This window comes from Corvus moneduloides, chromosome 3 (genome assembly GCF_009650955.1).
Source record: "Corvus moneduloides isolate bCorMon1 chromosome 3, bCorMon1.pri, whole genome shotgun sequence".
In the NCBI taxonomy this organism is placed as follows: Eukaryota; Metazoa; Chordata; class Aves; order Passeriformes; family Corvidae; genus Corvus; species Corvus moneduloides.
The window spans coordinates 51,509,232-51,528,129 of NC_045478.1; the positions used below are offsets into that span (position 1 = coordinate 51,509,232).

Here is an 18,898-nt window from a genome sequence, read left to right on the forward strand (position 1 = left end):
GGATGACAGAGGTGCTCGTATTGCAACTGCAGTAGTATTCTCTTCCTCTAAGGAAAACAGTAAAGTGTTCTGGTGCCTGGCAGGAATAACAAAAAGGGGATATTCTCATCGTAAATAAAAATAAAAAGACAAAAAATCATTTTAATAAAACAACAGTGTTAGTGCTTGATTTATTAATTTTTAGTTATATATTTCCTAGTAGAAAAAGAATCAAGAAAAAATAGACATACTGAGCCTTTAGTATCCCTTTGTGATTCAAACAATATTGCGATTTCTTGCTGGTGTCGATTTCATTAATTAAAAAACTAGTAATATTCTCAATATCCTGGCTATTCATCTGTGTTATAAAGCACACTAGTGCTTTGGTTTTGAAAGCTAAAATATAGCAAGCTGTTAATGGAATTTATATTTGTGGTCCCAAGAGATTTAAATGAAGCCTTGAGGGTAACCACAATCCCTGGTGAGAATTCTCTTTCTTATTAAAGCTGACCTGGACAGAACTTGCTTTCATGCCACATTGAAATTGTCCAGAGAAAAGAATCTCTGTGGGAGACAACACACATTCTTCTTGTCTCCCTGCCTCTGGCCAGCCTAGCATAGCACTGCATCTTAGTCATTAGCACGGGAGAGAAGGAAACCAGTACTTCCCAGTTCTGGAAAAGAAAACCACTAAAGAAAAAATATACTTACTAGATTCCACAAAGTAATAATGAAAGGTTTGTTTGATCACCAACAACTTGCTCCTGACCTCATGAACTGGAAAATATTTTCTGTTGTCCTTGGGTAAGTTTTGTCAGTGAATTGTTTCAGGGTTTCTTGGGATGCACAGAGTAACTTAAAAGGTGACTTGCTTCGATTGTAAAACATTTATTTATTCAGTACACTTCAGTTTGCTAATTGTTTCGCCGAAGCAGAAGCAATTAGCTGCCAGTAAAACATTAGCAATAAGCTTTCTGTGATGTTCCCTCCACAGAGTTAGCACCTGTGTTAAATTCTTGTTCTAAATCACCCACCTGGATCTGCCTCAGTCTCTGCATTAATAAAGTAGGAAAACTGGTGTAGAAAAGCTAAACAATATAAACAACTCCCCTCCTAAAAAAAAAAAAGTGTTATTTGCATACAACTTTTCTATCAAATTGATGTTTTAAGGTACATTTATTTTTTGCATTTACCTGGCTTGAAGTTACTAAAACTGCTTTATAAGTCCAAAGCAGAGATTTCCTAAATAAAAACTTGCCTGCTAAATATAGGTTTTCTTGCTAAAAATAAAACTGAATTCTTATGGTAAAATGTATGAAGTTATTTGAAATTGAATGTATAGTGTTATTATTGTACTACTTTTTAATGAGGATGTAAAACAAAGAATGCTGATGGGATACTCTAGCTAATTCTGTGTGGTGCCAGCCACTTTGTAACTGCTATCAAACTTCAGGAAAAAGAGATCAGCTTCTTTTTAAAAAGAAGTTGAAAAAAATCAAAATACTTAGGAAGTTATTGAAGAGGAAAAGGAAGCATAAGTTTTGTGTGCAGTTTTTAATGCTGGTAACCAATTTTCTGACAAAACTTAAAAAAATAATACATGATCATGTGCTATTTTTGGAGAATTATAAGCATCAAATACATCTGTCAGGAAGCCAGATAACTACTTGGACACAGAATTATCACTCTGGTAACTTACATCAGTCTTAGAAGGTGGTTTGAACTGTCTTGCTGGTAGATTTGAAAACTGAGTGAAATACATCCAGTCACTGGCCATATGGCATGCATCCACCTTCCAGCATGAAATCCAGTATGTGGCACTAATGTGTATTTCAGAGGCAAACTAACTTCCAAATGGCTGAAGGATACCAGCCAGCTGCCTGCACGGACAGAGAGAGAGAGACCAAAACCCAAGGGGAGAACACTGCAGAAATCCTTTAAGTCTCCTGTGCCTTTGCACCAACTGTTTGCCTTATAGAGCTCTGAGTAAAACCGAACAGGAAAGATCATAGACCTCTTGCACTGCCAAATATTTTGTGGTCTCCAGGAGCTTGAGAGTTGAACTATGAGACCTGTGTGGTATGTGAGAGAGCTGGAAAGGATTGTTTCAAGTTGGGAGGCAGTGACAGCGCTGCTGGATCTCAGTAGCCTGCTGAGGTGCCAGACAGCCTCTTCCTTGGAGCTTAAAATGGACGAGTGAAGTGATCCAACAGCTAGTAAGTTTATCCATTAAGGTCAGGTGAAGTACAAACTCTTTAATTGCAGTGCTTACCAGAAGGAGGGGAAAACACTTTGGGAGTTTGCAAAATCAGGGTTATATTTCCTTCTCTCAAATATACCCTCCAGTTTTTAAAAGTTCACTGTGACAGTTTTCCTTTTTTCACAGTGTACTTTAGAAGCAGGAAAATACTTTGTTTCTAAGCATTAGAAATCCTCCAAATGCTGCCCGAAGTTGGCCAGGGGCAATAAAGAACTCTCTGATACTTTTTTTGTTTGACAGACTTTTAACTGACTTAGATACAGCTGGAGGGTATGTTGTGAAGTTCTGTCTTTTAGGCATTCTTTTTGCTAGCTCCTTGCACCCAGATCTTTGCTTTTTGTAGTAATTGTGGTGATCAGGTCCCTGGGATGCCTTTCTCCCATGGGATCATAATGTGTTTGGAGTGAAAGAAATATGAGCCCGTTTGCTACAACAGTACCAATCAGACCAGGTCCAAAAAAACCTGTTGTGAATTCCTCTTTCAGCTGTTGTTACTGCTCCCTGGCCAGAAACCCTACTCACTCAAAGAGGCTGGTTTTTTTCCCCTTCTCCCTCTCCTTCCCTGGCTTAGATCGATGACTTTCTCCTCTCCTCCTCCTCCCTCTTTTCTGAAACTCATTGTTCTTAGGTTGAAAGCAGACACCAAAAGCACCACAAACTGTTTTCTTTGGTTTGAAACAGCCTTTTCTGTGCATTCTGTGTATACATAATGATTTGCTAGCAGTTCAGATCAGGCACCATTCACTGGAGAGGGCAGGAAGTACTAAGACATGCATGCTGAAAAATTCTTTATGAGGAGAAATTGCACTAATCTTAATGTAAAGACCACTCCTTACTTCAGAGGTCCCTCAGGAGAAGGGCACCAACAACAGGACATGAGCTGGGATAAGAATCCCTTGGGATCTCACTGTGTAGTGGGTGGCAATGTCTTCTGGGCCCAGGGTAATGACATAAGAGGGTTTTATCACTGCTAAATTTTAGACTGTATTAACTATGCAGGTGTACATTTCCACTTGATCAGTCCTTAAGAGCAGCTGAAAAGTTTCAATTCCCATTTAAAACTCAGCAACAAGGTCACTTCTGAGTCAGGTCTAGGTTTTTCAGATGTGAGTTATCAGAAAGACAACTGATTTTGGAGGGCTTTTTCTTTGAGCCCTGCCTAGGTTTAGTCCCTAATGAAGGACAAGAGAACGTAGTTTTTCCAGGTAACTCAGTTCATTGCAGGGTGGGTTTGACTTTGATCATAGCTATTGTTCTTTTTTTAAGTCTTTTAGAGGAGTCTGTCACAACTGAGTCTGTGATTTGTGCTGTGAAGGAGGAGTGTGAGTCAATTTTTAAAAAATCAGTCAGTACCAAAATAATCTTTATTAGGCAAAAACATCAAGGCTGTTAGTTTTTCCTCCCATAGTCAGTAACAGAAGAGTTTTCAGCTTTGTGAATGAAAACCGGCAACTGCCCAAATGATGCACATGCTCACTTTTGCTGCCGTTTGGTGCTCCTTTTTACACATTTCATCACAAGCTGAAGGGCTTTGCATTGAAGGGTGCATTCCCAGCCATTCCAGATAATCTGACTAAATTCTTTTGCATCCTACGATGAAACACAGTAACCGGGAGAGTTTTCAATAAAAGCATTCACTCCTCTGTGAAACTTGCTCCCTCTGGTGTTTCAGCAGAGCCACTGCTTGGTGACTTTCAAATCCAGAGTTAGAATTTCATTACATTGTAGTAGTGAGGGCATCTGTAATCTGTAAAATTGTTATAAAAACTTACAGTATCTTACTTAAAAATATATATTTTTGTTCAGTCAGTGTTTTTATAGAGACACTCAGGTGTCATTGCAGTGAATGCAAAGAGCCACACACATATCTTCCTATCTTGGTCTGAATGCCCTATTTATATCCTTTAATCCCTATAATCCCTATTTATAATCCTTTTATTTTACTATATTATTTCATTGCATTTCCAAGGTTTTTGGCATTAAAGAAAAATAGTTTGTCTGATTTTGGAACCTTTATGTAGAAACCACTTGTAATTTGGGGTTTTTTATAATGTAAAGCTATTTGTATCTATCAAGCTAGGAAAAAAAAAAAAGGCATGTAAGCATGCTTCTGATTTAAATCATTCCCAGTTCTTCTGTATTAGAATTTGGACATGTTCTTACTACTCAAATAAGATTGACTGGATAAAATACGAGGCACCTATCATGTAGGCAAAATTTGTACATAGCAATTGAAATGTTTCTTGCATGCCTAAGATCATAAGTCACTCAGACGAGCTTCTTACTGCACTGTGGGGAAATGCTGCCACCTGTTTGGTTTAGCTTTCTGCACTTAATAAGCTGGAGTACATTTCCCCATCTAGGACTCCTGCAGTCTTCTTTATATCCATTTTGTTTGGCTCAAGCAAAGGATATTTTAAACAAGCTTCAAAGGAAGAGTTTAAACTTCCCAGGTGAGCAGTGTGAAAGGTGTTTTTAGATTGGCATGTTACATGGGGCGTGTTGCTGAGCTTGCAGATGGCATAAAAAGTTATTGCCTGTCAGGTGAGACAGAGTGACTGTATATGTGCACATTAAACCTGTCCCCACAGTGAAATAAAATGCTTGCCTAAATGAGGGAGTAAAGAAAGCAGGTACAGGTTCTCATCTACCAGATGCTTAGGTTTGCTTATTTGATCTCTGGTAATCACCTGCAACAGAAATTAAAATGAGAGAAGGAATAGAAGCAAAATCAGCTTGTGTCTTTTGAGTGTATAAAGTACTATTAGCTGATGCTCAGTCTCTTTTATTGAGGAGAATAAGATCCTTGTAAAACCCTTATGCCACTGAAGTCAGTGTGAATTTTGTCACGGGACTATGAACAAATCCTTAAGAGGCATACTTCACTCAGGCTATAAAATATCTTACTATAGTACACAGTCAGCTATGGTCAAACACCAACAGCTACACACATATCAAAATGTCTAAAGTTCGAAGGAATCAGATAGAAGTTGTTTAGACAGCCTAATGCATGTTACCTTTTGTTTCTATATAGCACAGCCATTCTTTGGGCAAGAACATTTATGGAAGAATGCAACCACAGATCCTGGATAAACCAAGAACTTTTATTACCACAATGTTTTGGTGAGCTAATCATGAAAGAGCATGAGGTTAAATAAAAATTCCAGGAAAACTTTTATTATAAACTTTCTTTATTTTTCTTTTTATAGCAGCATGTCCTCATACTTTCTAACAATGCACTTCTGTAGAAGAATGATTATACATGTGGAAAAAAACATAAGTAATTCAAATGCCTAACAATTAAATGAGCACATAAGAATTTTTAGTCCTTTCTCTGAAGATTCTTGAAGTCTTTATGTATAATTTAAAGTTTCTCTAAGTATAGTTACTGTTTTATTCTATCCACTAGCCCATAAACTTGTAACTATAATGGTAATAATGACATTTTCCATATAAGTGTATTTATCTTTCGCTACAAATACGTCTTACATGCATGTATGTAATATGTGCAAATTGGATTTTGTTTTATAGCAGCTTTTAGCAATGAATACAGATATGAGCAAATTCTTGAGAGATCTTCATATATCTGCTATACTATTGTCAGACAGAGTTGTCTTTGATAATCAAATGGTTTCTAATGCCTGAAAATTTGCACTTAAAAAGGAAAAAGAAAATATTACTTTTACTTCTGTTTCTTTTTGCTTATCATGAGTCCTTATACATAAGAGAAATTCCTTTTAAAAAGCAGTTCTGATGTAGCCACTATTGCTGATATAATTTAACATTGGTCCTGATAGGAGTATTTTAATGAAAAAAAACATACTTTGTGTCCTATATCACTATAAACTGTCTAAAACCAGCATTCATTCGAGAGACATTTCCATACTCAATTAATTTCTTTCAGCAGAAAGGTAGTAATAAAACAAAGCTCATACAACACATGATATTAACACAAGAATCTGACACGAATGTTCAGATATCAGTCCAAAAAAATAAGTGAATGAGGATTAAAATGTCTCATTTTTGCAGAATGTGAGGTGCTGAACGAAAACATGGTGTGTATATCTCATTGCCTTTGGCAGGAATGGTAATTTAAAGACTAAAGGAGAAGTGGGTCTCCTTACAGGTCTGTTTTCTTGGAACTTAATAACCAATCCCACAACCTGGAAAACAGAAGAGCTGTTTGTGCGTCATCTGGTTTCTTCATAAATATTCAGGGAAGACTTTTGTTTTTCTGTGAAAACTGCCTCTACAAACATTTTGAATATATAAATATGAATTGTTCATGCAGTCTTTGCTTTCATAAATACCCTATCCTGTTTGGCTAAGCCTCATGTAAGTGGAATTTGAATGGCAGGACTTCCTTCTGTGCAGCCTAGCAAGGGTTTGAGTGGCAACCTGGCTCTTGCTTTCTGCTTTTTCTCATCAAACTGTTTAATTGAAGTTGTAGTGAGAGGGCAAGAGAATTGGAGCAGGGCCATTGGTGGTGGAGGTATGTGGAAACCCTCCTGCTCCACAGCCTACCCACCCAGGAGAACAGCATAAGGATGCTCAGGAGTGCCCACTGCTGTGATGAGCAGGGTGGGTTCCCAGCCACCCATTGCCAGAACTGCCAGCCACTGCAAGACCGTGTTCCAGCAAGGCAGAAACTACTTTTGCCTGCCTTGCAACATGGACTTGCAATAAGCAGGTGCCAGTCCATGTGCAAGTGTATTTCTCACTTACTTCTTTTTTGAAGGGCTACTGTTTAATCGTGATGCAGGACAGGGGAAAATCTGGAATCCTGGAGAAATTTGTGAGCTAAAAAAATAGCTGTTTCTTGCACAATTATGCTTACAGAAACCGTTTTTCTTCCTCATGCTCACTCCTGGAATTAATCTGGGTTAGTCATTGTTGATTTGGGTTTTATTTTACATCAAGTTTACTTTTCACCTGTTTGCCATTGTTTGGATAATGATAGAACAGATGAAGAATCAAACCAGGAGAGATAAGAATACAGAATCACAAATAAAGCACCCAGGAAAATGTTCTTCATAACTTTTAAATAGATTTCTCTGGACTATAAACTCCAAAATTCTTCCTGACAGATTGACCAGCAATGACCTTTCCAACAGCTCTTTCGGTATAATTTTAACTAATTTCTTCTTTTCCATTCTCCACAAGAGAGTGAGGAACTCAACACACAGGCTTTGCATAAAATAATTTAATTTCGTTGTGCCATTTTTTCAGCATTCTTAATGGAGACTGTACATCTTGTTAAATTTCTGGAAAGCAGATTTTTTCTTTGTTCTCAAGTTGATCGCTCTGCCATAAAAAATGGAGTCTTTGTGCTCATGAAAATGGCATTAGAAATTGAGCATTCCTCTCTCAACCTTCCTGCGGCAAATGAGCTGGTACAAATAGGAAAGGGATGGTCTGCAATGAAAGTAGCATGAAGTCAGCAGTCTGTATCTCTCTCTTTTGTTTGGATAAGTTTCAGACTTTTTGTTCAGGTTAGCAAACTGTTATTAACAGAGCTGTGCTGCTGCTCCTTGCTGAATTCATTCCTCTTACTGCCTACTAGTAAATTTTTCTGATGTGACCCAAAGTATCATTATCCATATCACATTGGTAAACATGGACCCTAGCATCACTCATTAAAGCAATGGATGGAAGTGGGGGGGGCACATTCCTCAGTAATGTGTAGTCGCAGTTCTTTAAGGAACTATAGAAGATAACTTGTATTTAGCACACCACTGCCAAAGAGGTGGGTTAGGTGTTCCTAACAGATGGCTTTCTAGCCTCTTTTTGAAGACCTGCACTGACAAAGATCGTACAACCTTCTTGGCAGCTTTTCCAGTGTTGGTACCATTCAAATCAGAAACCTTATTATTATTTCTAATCTAGGTTTACAGAAGTGCAAGATTATTGCTACTTGACTCATTGACCTTGATCTCAGAGGACAGATTATTCCTTTTTAATTTTTTGCCCCAAGCGTGAGTTTTCTACATGCTTGAAGACTGCTATTATTTCTCTCTTAGATTCATGTTTAAGCTGTCAAATCACCCGGTATTTTCCATGAAGCCTTCCTCCACACCCATGCCCTGACCTCTGACACTTGCTGTTCGAGGACCACTGCCATGTGGGGTCATTTCTGTGGAACTGCACGTTTCGGTTCTGTTCCGTCTTTTAAAAGTTTTGTCTGGAAATTTAAGAAGGTTTCAATAACTACAGAAAAGGGAAGAAACTCATAGCTGGGATCCGTGCTCCTGACAGCCACGGCGTGACGATTCTCGGTAGCAGGGGGGCTGCGGTGCTTTGAAGTGACGGCGCAGCCGCCTCCGCGGTGCCGGTGCCGGCGCTGGTCCCGAGCGGGGCCGCCCTCGCTAGATGGCACCAGCGGGCCGATGGACCCGCAGGGAGGCAGCGCCTGGAAGGGCGAGCTCCTGCTCCGGGAAGCTGCTCTCTCTCTTTCCAGTGCCGTGTGGCTGGACTACTGAGATGAGCAAATACGCACACATGGAGGCCTTGCTTCCTCCAGCTGTGCCGGCTTTTTAAAGATCAATGAATCCCTTTATACTGCGTCTAACTGCGCGGTCTGAATGCACCCTGAGTCCTTGTCATTTGAGCTCTTGGAGCCTTATCCTGATGGCCCTTCTTGGTACATCTTCCTGTTAATATTTCTTCAGTACATGGGGACTGGAAATATACTTCCGCAGCCTCAGCCAGATTCATGTAGCTCTGTAGGCCAGAACCATGAAAAGCACTTGGTATGTGTGTGATTTGAGAGCTGTATTAACAGGATAGCTAGGGTGAGATCCCAGGTAAGAAGAGTAAGGCTTTCATTGTATGTATTAAAATGTGATGGTAAGCATAACAGAAGGTAGTACATCACCTACAGGAGGAGTAGTTATTGTTGAACACTACTGGTAAGTTATAAAAATAATGAGATCACAGAAAGCACACGACCAGTAACTTTCTGTATACACAGGGTAATCATAAACGTGAAAGGAGAATAGCCTGTTACAAATCCCCCTTGGTCACACTCTTCTGAAGTGTCTTATTTTCTGAGACATTTTAAATGCCTCATTTTATACATAGTTCTTCTCCCTACCCCATTCTTGTGGTGCTTGTTGCTTGCAGTTTCCCACTGCCCATCAGATTGTTCTTGAATTGTGGATGTGGCATCTGTATCAGAATGTTATGTAGGAAGTAAAACTGGAGTCTGCTTGCAGCTCTTGGTCCATCTGTACCATTTGGAAAGTTTGCAACTGCAGACCAGGAGGCTGGAATTAACACCATTTGTCCTTGGCAGTGCACAGTTTCTTGGGAGACAGAAAAGGATTATTTCTTGTTTAAAGAAAAAATATTGTTTTTCTTTAATATACATACATATATCTCTCTGTTTGTGTGTTAGTATGTGCATGTGCATATTAAGAGGTAGATGATGATGCTGCTTCCAGGAAAAATATTTCTGAGAACTTGAACTTCCTTCTTACTGGAACAAGTGCCTCAAAGTAGCTGATGCTTTCAAAGCTTCAAAAAGAGTTTCATCTCTTCCCCAGAGCTATTTGAATTTGAGATCTCAGAAGCAGGGATTACCTGTAATGTCTTTTTGGTGGAGCAGTACATCTGAGTAGGATTTTTAGTTTATCAGCAACTGTAGTCTGTGTGTCATTGTAAAATATCTATCTACTGTATTTTATTTCTTCATTATGCATTTCATTTCCACACCAAGCATAAAAGCACATTTTACACAAGCCAATGTACTCAAGTAACCTTCATCAGATTCATAAATAAAACAGTACTTGAATATTTAACTTCCTGTTAAATTAGACTGCAGCAGCATCCTGAAGAGATCCCATTTCCCACCTACTTAGCTGTATTCAGTTGAACAAAACAATTTCATCCTTCCATCCTAAATTGTTCTGCAGGATTTTTTAGGATGTCTTTACGAGGGGATGTGTTTTAAAGGTGAATTGACAACAGGTAGAGTTTAATAGGCATCTAAGTATGCAAAATTTGTCGGGAAAGTAGGTGCTGAGCACAAATAGTTGTAATGTATATCAAAGAAAAATCTCAAATATACTTCTATGGCAAGTTTGTATGACAAATATGTGTATAAGGATCAGTACCTTTAGCAGGCTGAATATATATGGAGATTTCCAGAATTTTTATAGTAATTTCCCACTGATAGGTTGTCTTCCTGTAAATATTAATGGCAATACTTATATAACAAATAATGCATATAAATCTTTAACAGCAGGAAAAAATGTCAGTTGTGTTGCCTTGAGCAATCACTGTATCACCTTTCAGTCTTTCACTTCCGAGCATAGGTAAGTGTGTTGCATGAATCCTATCAGAAGACATTCTTGACAATGGAATAGAGCAGATTTTTCTACCTGCAGATTATTCACTTTAATTGTTCACACAGTGCAGTAGGGAGGATCTGGAGAATCAGACTAATTTAACTGAATGTTTGTCCAGCAAAGGGTAGTTACCTCTGCACAAGTTTAGTGCTCATCCCATGGGTTGCCAGAGTGTCATCAGAAATTGGCTGGTCTCATACAGTTTGATAAATCTGGTCTGTTACGCTGCAAACTAGCATGGTAGTGTAAAGCAAGGAAGTGAATTCTTTTGAGAAATAAATAATTTCCTCTAAAATGCAGCAACAGATCCTGTCCTACCTCCAAAGTACATCCTTCCTGCTTTGTAGTGCACTGGGGAAACATTGCTGTGTTGATATAAATATTAACATAAAAACAGAAGGAAAAGAAAAAAACAAGAAAAGAAAGAAAGAAATTCTGTCTCCAGGATTTGTGTATACAAAACTATGGAAGGTCATTCAAACTACCTACATCAAGACAACTTCCTTACAAATACCATGTGTCAGCAGTCAGGGTGAAGTCAGGCTGCAGACTTTGCGATATAGATGTGCTTCTCATAAGTTTTTTTATTTGTGTTGTTTCCCTTTTCTAAAGGAAGGGATTTGCAAGCTTGGGATGAGATAGGGCAAAGACTGCAGCGTGGGTCTGACTCTGGCTGTGGGGGCAGTTAAATCAGCCATTTGGGAACACCAGTAAGAACAGAAAACATATGAAAACAGCCTGGATTTCTCTTTCAGTGCCCATGGACCTCAGTAAGAAGTAGGAGTAACACTACATGCAAAAGCCATGCCAGCATCTGGCTGTGGCATTGCGCTCCTAGGAGTCTTGACTGTTCTGCATCCAGGACACTGCTGATGTGGCGGGACATGAGGCAGGGCTAACAAGAAGGAGGGTGAAGGTTAGGGGCAGACTGAATGGGGTTCTTCCAGATAGGAAATGGTGGGGGGTGTCAGGAAATGATACTTTTTAAGCTTGCTTGAAAAATTTTTGGGGAAAAGTTGTTAATAAGCTAGGTTTTCAAGAAATTATGCAGCCTCACCTTGAAGCTGACTTTGGTTAGGGCCAGCCCTTAAACCTTGCACATCCATGAGGTTCTGGGCTGTCCATCAGAGGTCTTTGGTTCTACCCCCTGCTACACAGGGGGAAGGAGGGGGTGATGTTCAGCTAAGATGTCAGAGCAGTAATACCTTCTAATTTAGACATTAGGACTTCCCTTTAAATATAGCTAAAGGTTCTGTGCTGTTCCTAACAGCCTTTGTCACGGGAACCTCACCTCAGAAAGGAGGAAGAGTGGTGGTTCCTGCCTTAAAATATCAAGCCAGTAGAAACAACATCTACTCTTAACTTCCTTAGGAAAATTTCTAGTCAATCAGACCATTTTTCGTTGGAGAGCTATCTTTAGCTACCAAAGCATTTTAAATTTTGCAGTAAATTTCTCATAGGCCACAGGAGTAGAAAATAAGTAGAAGAGGAAATGACCCATGAAATATTTGCAGAGGTGATGTTTTGTGTGTGTTCTGCTAAAATGTCTCCTTCAGTGTATTAAGTGTTTATATAGCACTGCAGCCACTATTAATCCAAGTAGTCATGTTTTTCCTAGCCCACCATGGACCCTTTCCTTATGGTCAACCCCTTGAAATTAATCAAGGTGAGCACAGAGTTGTCATCACTGGAAAATTGTTTATTATTTTAGGAAATGTGATCTATTTCTGCCTGACCAGAGCTGGATGTTGCTAAAAATACTGAGAATGTTAATGTTACACGGGCAGTAAACATCTTCTTTAACACATGGAAAAGCAGCAAATGAAGAACCAGTTGATCTTGTAGTTCCACTGGTAATGTGTGATTAGTTCAAAACTCAAGTGCCCCATGCAAAGTGCTTACATTGTGATCATAAAAATCCCTACTTTTCTGAGAACACAGGAGGAAAAGTTTTCTCTTTAATTTGATTTGACATCCTAATATATGTGCCCTATTTATGGGTTTGCATTATTAGTAGAATGCAACCTATCCTTAATACTGGTTTGTTTTTCATTTCTCCTCCTATTTCCTACCTCCTCTCTTCTGTCTGATTTTTGGGGGGTTTTTCCCCGTTTTCTATCCCATTTGTGTTTCATTTGTATATACAAGAGCAGTTTGAAAGATACTCTGTTTTGTAAGCAGCTACTCATATATCTGGGCACATAAGCGAATTCTTAGCTAAAACAAGGAGAGGTTCATCAGGTTGCAAAGTTCAGCCTTGTGATGGGCAGCAATTCATTGGGGTGTCATCCTGAATTTCTGGTCTCCACTGGCCACCCCACCCATACTACTTTTTTTCCCCTCTTCTGCTTCTCTCTTTTTTCAGATGAGAATGAGCAATTTGGTACCAGAATATTAAAATCTCCCTTGTCTCCAAACTTAGTATCTTCTTTTGATGTCTGCTCCTAATAAACGAAGAAGTGTGAATAGCTGGTGTTCTTTCTGCCTGAACTGGACCAGGATCTTTAACCTTTTGACCTGTTAAGAAACAGTACAGTTTTTCTAAAGAATTTCTCAGTCTTTCTAAAGAATTGAGACAATTGCAGAAAACATAAAAACTCGGAATATTTGACATCTGTCGCGCCTCATTTTTGCTCTTATGACATTTGCCTCTTCCTAACCTCCTATCTTCTAGGACTTTCATCCTTTTATTCTCTTTTTAAAAGTTTTTAATCTCCTGGGGGAAGGAGAGAGTGATTTATCTCTTCCTGCTGCTCCCTGTTCCTGATATCTGCCTCATCCCAGGCCTCCAGAATGTAACCATATTTTGTCCAGTCATCCCTGCGTCATCCTTCACTATCTTTTCTTATCTTGCTTTATGTTAACATTTCCTTCCCTCTGTCTCTCATTTTGCTTCTGCTGCTCCTACTAGAACACACACTTCAGCTTAAACGAAAGGAAGTAAAAGCCAACTTGCCATCACCCCCTTTCTCCTCTACTTGCTTTCATTAGATGAAATTTAAGTTCTTTTGCAGAATCTTCTGTGATGAAGGTATTTTTCTTGTGTTTCTGTTAAATGCTCATGATAGTTGTTAGATTAGTTTATTTAGACAGGAGAAGAAGACAGCAACAATGGTGAAAGAAGTGCCTCTGTTCACTCTAGAAACCTGAAGTGTTGTAAGCCTACAGTGGATAGGAATAAACAATGAATATAGTTGTCTGTATCTGCTGACTGTAACATTTATTGGAATTCTACTCTGTTAATCAAATTAATAACTGTTACGTGCAAGCCGGCATTAAGACAAAAATTAGGGAAGAGCTATAAGTTCTTTCTCATGGCAGAACTATAGAGAATTTGGCTATGGGTATTAATAGGTAAGCTATCATATTGCCTTTGAGTTTAAAAGAGAGAAAAGTCACATTCCCAAATACTACTTTCATTGTAAGAGATTGGTAGTTGTTAAAGCCACTAAATACAAGCTACAAATTGGCAGCTGAAAGTTTATTTTTCTTGGCTGAATTCTAGGATTTTTTTAGCCTCATACTTCTCTGCTTAGCTAAATTGTATAAATAGCGGATAAATTATTTTTAATTTAATCAAGTAGGTGCCCCTTAGAAGCAGTGACAATACGAAGAAATACACTGTTCCTGTGTTTTAGTTCTGGGCTGAAACCTTGCCAGAAACATACCTCTTGAACATTTGCCCACTTTATAATCCAAATAACAGATAAGGGATGAAAACTGCAGTGTCCTGGCAGTGTGGATTTAGAGACACTGAGTCTAAAGGAGTCCAGAGCCAGTGGGCATGAACTGACGCTGCCAGGGAGAAGTGGTGTAATGCAGAGCACAAGAGAAATCCATAATTATTTTTTCCACAAATACATGTATTATATTAGAACATCAAACTGTATACTTCAATAAAGTAATTTTGTGACTGTAGTAGAGGAGGGTGATTGGCTTAAGGACTGGATTATTGTCTGTGCTGGAAGACATGACAAGCAGTGTACAGCTTCCTTCTGAATTTGGTCTGGGGGTTCTGCATTTCCAGCATTTCCAACTACATAATTCCCATCACAGTATCACAACTGTGTTACACACAGTTAAACTGCAAGTCAAGACAATGCAAAGAACATCCTGATTAAATTAAAATGTCAGGTAAGACAAGAAAAAACAAACTCCAAACTGGACACAAGGGAACCTCTGATAATATAGATAGAGGAAATTATTTTGCTTTGAAAATACAGCAGGACATTGATCTGATAGGAGGCTCTGGCAGGACTTTAATATGTGCTGGTTCTAGACAGTTCATTTTAATTGCTTCTATCTTCATCTTAAAAAGTGTATATTTTTTTCTGGAAGGATATTTAGTGGACTGCAAAGGCAGTCATTGTTTTTTAAAGTGCATTTGGAAGATGATTATAAATCCCTACAGAGGCTAGTTGCTAATTTGCTATTCCAGGCTGCATTTCAGAGATTTGAGATAAACTTCAAGTTGTTTAGTAACAAGAATGGAAATTGAAAAAATTGCATTTCTTCCATGGTAACATATATGTAATAAATTCCAAAGTTGTGTATAAAATGTTTAGACATTCAGTTTCCTGCTCCTCATCATTGGATTAAGTTTTCTCATAAAATCACAGGGGGTAAATATGTTGATTGTTATGTTGATTGTCACAGTCTTCTTGTTGCATTTTTTTTTTTATTAAATACTTCTTGGTATTTTTGAGTAAGTGTTCACACTGCCAAAGAGCCAGAGGTTACTAACGAAGGCTTTGGCATGCTTGAAGGCAACTGAAAACAACAGAGACTTTGAGGTGAAAATCAGGATAGTTGTTTTGTTAATGTTTTGCTTTCACTGATTTGTGGGTGTGCATTTATACATGTCAATGTCCATATAGCTGTATGTTAAGTGATACTCATAAAACAGAGAGGAAAAAATGTAGCTATTTTATTTTAGGCAGTGTACAGACAGCAAACCGTCCGTTGTAAAGCTGGCAGTGACCATAAGTCCCCCACTTTGATACACTGACTTTGTGCACCAATAAAACTTTTCTAAAGTTTGCTTACAGTTCCATTTTTAAGAGTATTTTGCAATTTGGATGGCCCCTAAGAATTATCAGGAAGGTATAACAGGCTAGGGACATTTCTTATTTCTCAAGAACAGCGTTATTCTGAAGAATTACTTTTTTGGTTTTCAAGGACGGAGCTGTATGACAGTTGTATAATCACTTATTACTGTTAACTCATTCTTGCTTTCCTCTGTTGGCTCTGATAAAATTATTTCTTTTCTCAGTTCTCACTGGTGCTTTGCTTAATTGAGTTTTCTTCCTATTTTTATTGTTTGCTTTAGAAAAACACAGTGCAGCGTATGCCATAGTGGGAAAAAAGCTTCATTTGAAGGTTTGACATGATGCTATTTCTCCATCACATGTTAAAGCTTCCACAATTCTTTCTGCCAATAAGGTGCCTGTGGCTCTGCTGTACTCCTCAAAATTGGCTCTTGCTCTGGGATAATGAGCAAGTTTTTTGGCTTTTATTTTATTTGGCTTTCAATCAAATCTTGCAAGCTTTGGTGGTTAAACTCATTTATTGGTAGGAGTTTGTATTCCACCAAACTGTCTTCATCAGATGCAATAGTATGTTAGGAATTAAGTCAAACTCTACTTTGCTGGGCCATGCTGGCCTAATTACAGTAGAGTATGCTTTAATGAGGATTCTTCTGAGCTGCCTCTGCCTGATATGGCAGATAGCCCAGGGGCAAATTTCAGATCCCAGTGTCAAGAACTGATTCATTGCTTGTCTGCAATTAACAGCTGGGCTTCAGGGTCTGGATAGAAAGCTAGAATAAGATCCTCTTTCAGCTCATATATTGAACCCAGAGTTGTTGGCCTTTTCCAATGCAGATGTAGCTCAAAGGCCAAATATAATAGATTTGTCACGTAGAACATACTGCACAGATTATGGAGAAATAAGACAGTTTTGATTAAATTAACTCAAAGTCTTTAAATTGCACATCAAAGAATGGTCACGGACAGTGGAAGGCATTTCATAAGGAAAGAAAAATGCAGTGTCCAGGAGTAAAACAGATCTTTCTGTCTGAGAGTGAAAAGAGTGATAGGTCACTGGTTATATAAATGAGCTTTGCCATCTTTATTTTAATTTCTTGAACCTCTGAGAGCTAATGACAAGCCTGCTTTGTTTGTGTATCCCCTTTCATTCTCATCTAATGTTGTGCACTTTCCAAAACACCAAAAAAGAAAAATTGTCATAGCATAGCATATGAAATATTGTTGCTAGTTATAATATGGAGGGGGGAAAAAAAGAAGTTTATGCTCCTAGAAACTCTATTGCTCATCCCAAACAATATTCATGCCCCAGGAAAGAAGGAGGAAAAACACAACAGGAAACCTTCTTTCGTAAATCTGCTTTGTTTAATCAAAAGAATCATTGTTCTTGGCTAGCTCTCAAGGCAAATGTCATGGCATCCCATAATGCTGGCTGCAGGAACAGGCTCCTATTCCCCTAGTACACACTGTTACACAGCCTGACCTAAATACAACAAAGAACTGGAACAGTGGCCTGGTTGTGAGTTGGGAGATTTTGCTTGAGAGACTCTCCTCAGATATACTAGTCCACCTTTTTGGAAGAAATCTGTCAGCCGTAGTACAGAATAATACATTTTTACCTCCTGTCTGGTTCCAGGGATAAGAGCCAATTTGAAACTTCTTTTGGAAGACTTTTGTTCCCTGCCATCTGTAGATGTTTGAATGTGTAGTATATGAAATAGTGTTATGTTTAGCACCCAGAATCTTTCGGTCTTTCTTTGATACTAGTGTTTCAAACATGCATGTTCTCTTTCATTAAATAGCTGAAGTTCAAGTGGTTTAAAACTTATTTTTTTCGAACTAGAGAACAGCATTACTCACATACCAGAAGGCTAAGTAATGTCTGGGATTTATTAAATCATTCAGCTAAGTTGACCACAGTTTCATATAGAACAAGTGCTGGAAGAAAAATAATCTATGATGATGTTCATTATACTATAACATACACAGACTGAGAGCCAAACACTTGGTATCATTTCTGTCTCTACAATTATTGTATTTCTTTTTAAAGCTTTAACTAGCTTGACAGCCTTGGTTATAGAGAGTTTGAGCACAGAGGAAATATGTAGGTAGGTTTAATGTTAGTTTGACATCTTGGTAAAGCAGCTATGGGCTGTAACAAGATGAATATTTATTCGTGACTTTAATGAATAGGTAACTTTTACTGCCAAGTTAGTGTTCTTGCACACTTTTAAAAATCTTACATTCCAAGTGTATTTGCAAAATTCTATTGCTGTTTTATTTGGCAAAAAGAACATTATTGAAGCTCGAATTGGAACAGGGCAGTTTTTGCATCTGTTCCTAGTATTCCAAATACTTAGGAGTCTTTGCCACTTTATCAACCTTTTATAGATAAAGTGCTACTTGAGAAAAATGCAAAAGTAATAAAATGGATGTTACTGATCAGTCAATGCTAATGTAAAGTGTCAGAAGTAAGTGAACAGGTGTTCTTTGGAATTTTGGGTCCTTACCACTTTCTAAACATTTAGCTTATTTTACAATCACAAGCTGAGTATCCAAAAATTGAGCAACGGCAAAAAGAAATAATTATTTCCTGCGTAAAACTATAATCTGAAATTTCTTTGCTATAAACCATTATGAGCAAAAGAACATCAAACAAAATAATTATGAAAATTCCACAGTAAAAGAGAAAAGTCATGCAAACTTATTTCTGCTACAATGAATCCTCTTGGTTTGATTGGGGGTTTTGGTTTATATTAAGTTACAGCCCGGAGAAAATTTTAAACGTTGCTTTGCCTTGTTCTAATTGTGTTGTTTGCACATAAAAGGATATTTGTTCTGTGGATTAAGTGGTTTGTGAGCAAAATTGGATAACATAATTATGTTTTAATTTTTTTAGAAGACTGTGGGATGTATTTCCCAGAAGTGAAAAATCATCCAGACAAATATTTACAAAGATGTCCTGAGTCTGTAAAAAAGTGGCTGAAACAACTGAAGAATGCTGGGAAGATTCTGCTGTTAATTACCAGTTCTCACAGTGACTACTGCAGGCTTCTGTGTGAACATGTTCTTGGGTAAGTGCAAAGTCCATTTCAAATTATATCTGCCAAACAGCGACTGGAGATAAGCCTGAGTTACTGGGAAGCTAATTTGAGTTTTGTTTATGTATGGTGAATTACTTGGTTTTGAGTTTTCTGGTGGGCCCCTCTCTTGTAGATTGTTACAGGGTACTTGTGGAAAGTAGTCCATCTGTGAGCCTGTGAGCT

General features: G+C 38.2%; 1 protein-coding gene across 2 annotated transcripts in view; it reads left to right on the forward strand.

The window, feature by feature from the left end:
* NT5DC1 (5'-nucleotidase domain containing 1) overlaps nt 1–18,898 on the forward strand; it is a 131,158-nt gene that overhangs the window by 66,704 nt on the left and 45,556 nt on the right. For both annotated transcript variants that reach the window (XM_032101527.1, XM_032101528.1), the window contains exon 7: nt 18,532–18,706. In XM_032101527.1, coding sequence (XP_031957418.1) covers nt 18,532–18,706 — 175 coding nt within the window. The remainder of the gene's footprint in view (nt 1–18,531; nt 18,707–18,898) is intronic.